Genomic DNA, 6,634 nt, shown 5'->3' with positions numbered 1-6,634 from the left:
AAAAAAGTTTGGGAACCTCTGGTTTAGTCAGTGAACTGTGTCAGGATAAGACTTTGGGATTTGTCTTCATACGTTTTCAATTTTATACTTTTGAATGTAAACAAAATTTCTATCAGCTGCTCGTTTAACTTGCAGGTTTTTGCAAATTTTCTGTTCGCGTACTATTTTGGATATTTTTCTCTTGTGAGAGAACCGATGACATTTCGCCGGAATTTCGCTGTTGAACATTTTTTTACTGGAGATTTTTAACGAACGTACCTATTGACTAAGCAATATTTCACAGAACTGTTACGAACAGCTTTGACTGACGTAAAACCAGGTTTTGAAAATTTGGCCAAATGGATATTTTTGATTTTCTTTAATATCTATCTTATGCACATTAGAATAATAATAAAATTAATGTTTTTCATTTCTAATAACAACTTTATTTAAAAATAAAATTTTGGTTTTTGTTTTTTTTTTTTTTGTTTGTCTTTGTAGCATTTAGAATTTACATGTGGCTCTTTTCGGGCTCGGCCTTGCCCACCCCTGTCCTATACAAACTCCGTTTATTATCAAGGTACATATAATTTAATTCGCGTGAAATTTCTTCGTCTGAACTCTATTACTGATTTCATTCACATACTTGATTCTCTGCTTTTGATCAGCATTCTTATCTTTGCAAGCTCGATTGGTATGTCTAATAACGCCGCACGCTTAACATATTACATTTTTACTATATATACATACAATCTTTAACAAAATGTCGAGAATCTCCGCAACGGTAACAACTACAAGTAGAAGCTGAATGCTCTACCACTCGCTCCGATGCTTGCTGCCCACTCTCACTCATACGCTGCTGTAGACGTTGTTGTGTTGTCCCGCGATTTCCTCTACCTCTCGACGATCCCAGCGCTTGTCGTCCATAGTCGATAGTTCCATTACGTGGAGACTTTCCATAGCTCAACATGTGCACGTCTTGGTTCTCGCTACTTGCTTCTTGCAATGTTTATTGGCTCCGTCCGACGCTAGTGCTTTTTTGAATGGTACTTCCATTTAATTTTAATAATTCCGCTATTATAGTTATACTTTTTAAACCGCATATCGTTTGATCGAAGACTTGTTCGTCTATATCCGTAAATTTACACTTATCGGCCATAACCTTTAAAGTTGTTACATATTCTGTTATACTTTCACTTTCCAGTTGTTTTCTCTGACGAAACTCGTATCGGTAAACTAAATACTGTTTGTTACTTTTATCATAATTTCGTCATGAGTTCTTTCTTTAGGTGTATTAGGTTTACATATTTTAGCTATTTTTTCGATAAGTTTCTGCATTCACTTTATTTGCAATGAAGTATTGGTCTAATCTGTCTGTAAACATTTCCCAATCGTTTTTAGGAATATCAAAATCTAAATTTGCAGAGCGTTCCATTGTTACTTCACTTTTCACAGTTTCTTCTTTAATGTTGAATATTTTTTTATCCACTATGTCAGGTATTACTATTAAATTTTTCGTAAATCGTTTATATTATCCTCTTCTGGTTCATATTCGAACAAGTTTATTTAACACAGTTGTTCCAACTGGTATTTTTTCAATGTCTGGATCCACGATGTTCCTTTAATTTCACTTGACATTCTTTGTTTTTGCCAAAGAAACTATCATTTTGCTATAGAGTCTGAATGTATTCAATTGCCATGTGCAGAAGAAATTTCTCGAAACTTTGGTATATCCTCGTCGCCAATTATACAATACGCGAAAGATACAACTATTCAGGTTGAAAAAAATAGAAATCAAACATGATGAAGTTAATAAAAAAATTAAAAAAACGAGTTTTTAATGCAAGCATTTTTTATTTTATTTCAATAGTGTTATTGAGCTTTGTACCACGATTTGTTTGATAGGAAAAATGGGAAAAACAACAATGCTTAAGCGGTAGTAGTTATAGCAGCTATTTCGGAGATCACCACATCTCCTCATGAGACTTCTTTTTTTTTAGACTTTCAGCAGGGATCGAACCCGCGTCATCGATGTGCAAAGTTAGAAGCGCTAACCACTGAGCTATGCACACCCCATAAGCTTTCCATTGCCATAAGCTGATTTGTCGTTATTAGAGCTTGACAGCGTGGTTGTTATTATTAATTCCATACATGAAATAGATTCAATGCTTAATCGGTAGAAGTTATCTCCTCATCAGACTTCTTTTTTTCTAGACTTTCAGCAGGGGTCGAACCCGCGTCATCGATGTGCAAAGTCAGAAGCGCTAACCACTGAGCTATTATGCACACCCCGTAAGCTTTTTGTCGCTAGTCCATTTCCTTATTCAACCTACTAATATTTTTTATTTTAATCTATCTCACACTCTTATGGAAAGCCGAGGTAATTACGGACATTTTGATACCTTAACTGATTTGCTCCAACAAATAGTTTATTAACTGCAAACAATTGAAAAAGATACTTCTCCGTGATTTCAAAATTTCGGGAATTTTTATTTCGAGATTTTCGAATATCGTGACGAAATCAAAAAATATGTGTCTTTTTCGATAAAGAATGTAAAAAAATATATTTCACCCCAAAAAAAATATTGATGTGTAAATATTGTATGGAATGACCCATATGTATCTTACTTTAGTACTTATTTCTCCTTACATGTTATACAACACTAGTGCTCATTATTCACATACATATCTTACAATTATTCACTTTTAAATAGTGGTTATTTTCGAAGAAAACCATAACGTTTTTTCTGATTTGTGATCCAAAATAAGTAAAAATAAAAAAATTAAGCGTTTCCTTAAGTAGGGTTAATGAAGATTTTCTACTAAGCATTAAATTACAAAAGTTTTAATGACAATGTTGGGCATTACGTTTATAAAACTCCGGATTGCAAATGTAAATTTTTTTCAAAATGCTCCTCATATGTAAGTGAAAAAGAAACATTTTTACCATTACATACATTGGCATACTTTTTTCTCATTGTGTTTTTTTTCCAAAGTATTTACGAATTGTTGGCTACCTGGTAGCTTTTCAATAAATCAGGATATTAAAACCGTTATGAAAAATGTATGTATGCTTTAAAAAGTACAATAAAAGTCGTGTTTTGTTTCTTTGTAAAAATTACGTAAGTTAAGTTTTTTGCCGGTTTCGTTTTTTTATTTTGATCTGGCTTCGCTAGTATGTACCAGATTTTGTTTTTTAATGCAAAGGTTTTCGCGAAGAAGTGGCAATTGAAACACATTTATTTAGGAGGACTTCAGGGTATTTAAGAATGTATCATACAATTTTTGTAAAACTGTTTATTGAAAGAAATACAGCAATAACATGCAGTTTACTAAATTTGCTGCTTTTGTTTTGCACAACACTGTATTTTGACGTTTATATCAAATGCTACTTTTGAACAACTGTTTTTATTTTAGGTATCGACTTTAAAATAAGAACAATTGAGTTAGATGGCAAAAAAATCAAGCTTCAAATATGGTAATATATGCGATACATTGAATCTATGTATATTCAGTAATACTTCATTTTTAGGGACACCGCAGGTCAAGAACGTTTTCGCACAATAACCACTGCTTATTATAGAGGGGCCATGGGTATCATGTTGGTTTACGATATTACGCAAGAGAAATCCTTCGAAAATATTAAAAATTGGATCCGGAATATAGAAGAAAATGCTTCCGCTGACGTAGAAAAGATGCTATTGGGCAACAAATGTGAGCTCAATGAAAAACGACAGGTGGGTATTAAACAATTACTTTTAAAATATTTTTTGTCTAAAGTGATATCGGTATCTTACCCCCCTAATATGAATTCATAGGGAGTGGTAGTAAATTCTGCTTTTCAAAAATCATTCGGTCAAAGCTTCTGGAAAAATCTTGAAAAACTTCTTTGCAGCTAACATTTATTCGGGTAAAAATTCTGTATTCCAAAATTATGTAAGAACCAAATGATGTAGAACTAAAATTGTGGGTTCAAAATTATTTTGGGCCAAAATTCTGTGTTTTTTACAAACTTTAATTTAGCTTCACTTGCATGTATGTACATATGACCTAGAGTTTCGCAATCAATATTTCACCAACTTCCCGATGAGCTAGAGACTTGAAACTTCAAACTTAGCTCCTAACCCAATGGCAATGCAATATGAAACAGGCCGCTAGGTGGCTCAGGAGGGAGATATTTAGGAAACCAATATTTATGGTCCGATTTGGTTCATACTTAGAAAGCTTGTTTTAAAAATATACTTTACCATTAACGTTTTTAATATATAAATTAAACCAATCTTATTCTCTTCTTAAATAAAAAATAATGGACAAAAGAAGTTAATATACAATTAAATTTTTAGCAATTGTTTTTTAGAAAACAAATATGACTTAGTATAGTCTTCTTTCATAATTTTTGTAATTTTTCTATATCCTTTTACAGCTTTTATCTTTTGGGGTATTTTTTGGCTATTTTGAATTGTCGCGAGTTGAGCTTTCGCATAAACCATCTCGCCTTTTAAATCATTCAAAAGTTTTCACAACCCCGAATTTCTTTTCCCATCGATAACTTTTAGCCTCATAAAAATTAAGTGCAATCTGCCATTATGCAATTGCAGCTGCGGGGTCTTTTTTGAAACTCTTGCTTTACCAAGAGGTTATAAGATTTAAAAGCTTATCCGAAAGACGAAAAACAGTCACCTAACGAAGCTTATATTCCCATTGTATGCACTGGTATAGAAAAAATTTAAACTGAATTCGAAATTGCCATCTTAACACCAGCTTAACGGCCATATGGATTAACACTTTCGAAATTATTTCATTTTGCCTTTAATCTCCTTTCAAATTGCTTATAAGATTTTGATTATATCACTTTTACTTATTATAACTTTTGCAGTTCAGCCTTCTTTTTATGAAATTGCAGTCTTTGATATTAATATAGATTAAAAGTCTTCGTTTATCAATTTTTTCTCCAACAACTAGGTTTAAAACAAGACGAGTCGAGAAATATAACTGATTTCGAAACTTGCCAAAAATCTCCCTAATATTTTATATAAAAGATTTTGGCACTGAACCTATTCTGATCAAGTATTAAATTTTAAAATTTTATCATTCTTTAAAAAAAAAACGTCAAAAACGCCAAATAGTAGCGCCATTGTGGTCGTTTTAGATGTTTGTTAGAGAATTGAATGAGCCTTAACACTTAATCTACGAAGAAAACTTGTGGACAATTCTGCTGATTGGTAGTGTTTATATTTAATTGACTTAAAGTACAGTATTTTCAACAATCCTTAAAGTACCCACACTCCTTCGTTTATAAATGTCCAGATTATACAACATAAAAACTCGCAAGCGCCAATTCTTTGATAACTTACCTCTTAGCGTGTTCAGGACAAATACCGTAATCGCCATTTTACCTTTATATATAAATTTACCTTTTGTCCCTTACGATAAAATCGCAAATAGGGGTCGGTGTAATTTTTTTCAAACCACAAGCAAAATTTTTTTGTTTATGCATCTTCAAGAGTTTTATAAAACTCTCAGTACTCAGAGATTTCATCGAGGCACAAAGGCAGGCTTTTTAACATTATAATTTGTAAATCGAAACATGAACTTATGACATACTCCTGAACCTTTTTCTAAACAAAAATATAATTTTGAACTGTTTCTGAAACTATCATTAGTTACAATTTAGAACACTACACTAAGTTCAGACAGCAATTTAATTGAGTCAATTAATCTTTTAATTGAACTGCCGCTTTTTCGTGGACACACACATTCAGCTGCTCGATTAGCAACACGCAGTCAGCTGCTCGATTAGCTAAAGTGATGGAAAAGTTGGTACAATCGTACCTTCATTTAGTTTGAAAGTGCATTCGGTACAAACTCGCCATTTTAGGTACATTTTTAACTAGTCAAATAAGTTTTCAGGAATTCAGTTCTTATTTTTATTCACATTTCAACGCATTTTCTGGTGTGGGTAACTTGTCCAATAGCCTCCCTCCTTTCTGGAGGGGCATACAAATGATAGAAAATGGTGATCAAAGTAAAGTAACTGTAGTTGAATGCGCCAGAAAGACAGAGAATATTTATTTTTAAACGTAAGATCGAAGAACTCGGAGGAAAGCGATTCACCTTTTCGAAAATATAGTTTTGTCTCGAACTGCTCGAAGAGATTCTTTTTATAGCCAAATTTGTTTAATGTGAGTCCATAAGTTGATATGGTATCGCTGGGAAAGGTTATCCTCTTATGTTCATTAATATATATTTATAAAAATACATATTTACTTTTTAGGTACATTTATCTATTTTTAGATTCAGCTGTTTAAGGGGACCAGAAACGAACAGCTGATTGCTATTTGTTCAATAAACATACCTCAAAGTCAAGATTAAATATACCCAGCAGGGTTGCATGAAAAAATTAATTGAATTAGCACTCAATTTTTTATTAATCGAGCAATTAAGAATTGAAATTTTTTGGGGTAAATCGAGCTCAATTAGCGACTTGATCGAGAAAGCTTGGCTAATTGCTCTGTTAGCGGCCTGTCTGAACATACTATTACGTTAGTATAAACTATGTATATGTATATTTGCTCTACGGAATTCTGTATGGGGAAGATCGGAAGACCTATGGATAAAGAAAATAAGTGTATTTCCAAAATTTTGCTTTACGAAA

General features: G+C 32.5%; 1 protein-coding gene across 2 annotated transcripts in view; it reads left to right on the top strand.

The window, feature by feature from the left end:
* The window catches only part of LOC118749162 (ras-related protein Rab-8A), a 321,618-nt gene that overhangs the window by 233,606 nt on the left and 81,378 nt on the right, over positions 1–6,634 (top strand). For both annotated transcript variants that reach the window (XM_036483932.1, XM_036483930.1), the window contains exons 2-3: positions 3,397–3,457; positions 3,512–3,716. In XM_036483932.1, the coding sequence (XP_036339825.1) occupies positions 3,397–3,457; positions 3,512–3,716 (266 nt within the window). The remainder of the gene's footprint in view (positions 1–3,396; positions 3,458–3,511; positions 3,717–6,634) is intronic.

The sequence above is a fragment of the Rhagoletis pomonella genome, unplaced genomic scaffold (genome assembly GCF_013731165.1).
Source record: "Rhagoletis pomonella isolate Grant_MI unplaced genomic scaffold, Rhpom_1.0 Rhpom_scaffold_00014, whole genome shotgun sequence".
Classification (NCBI taxonomy): domain Eukaryota; kingdom Metazoa; phylum Arthropoda; class Insecta; order Diptera; family Tephritidae; genus Rhagoletis; species Rhagoletis pomonella.
The sequence above is the reverse complement of the archived record's forward strand: the minus strand, read 5'-3'. Positions and strand labels throughout refer to the sequence as shown.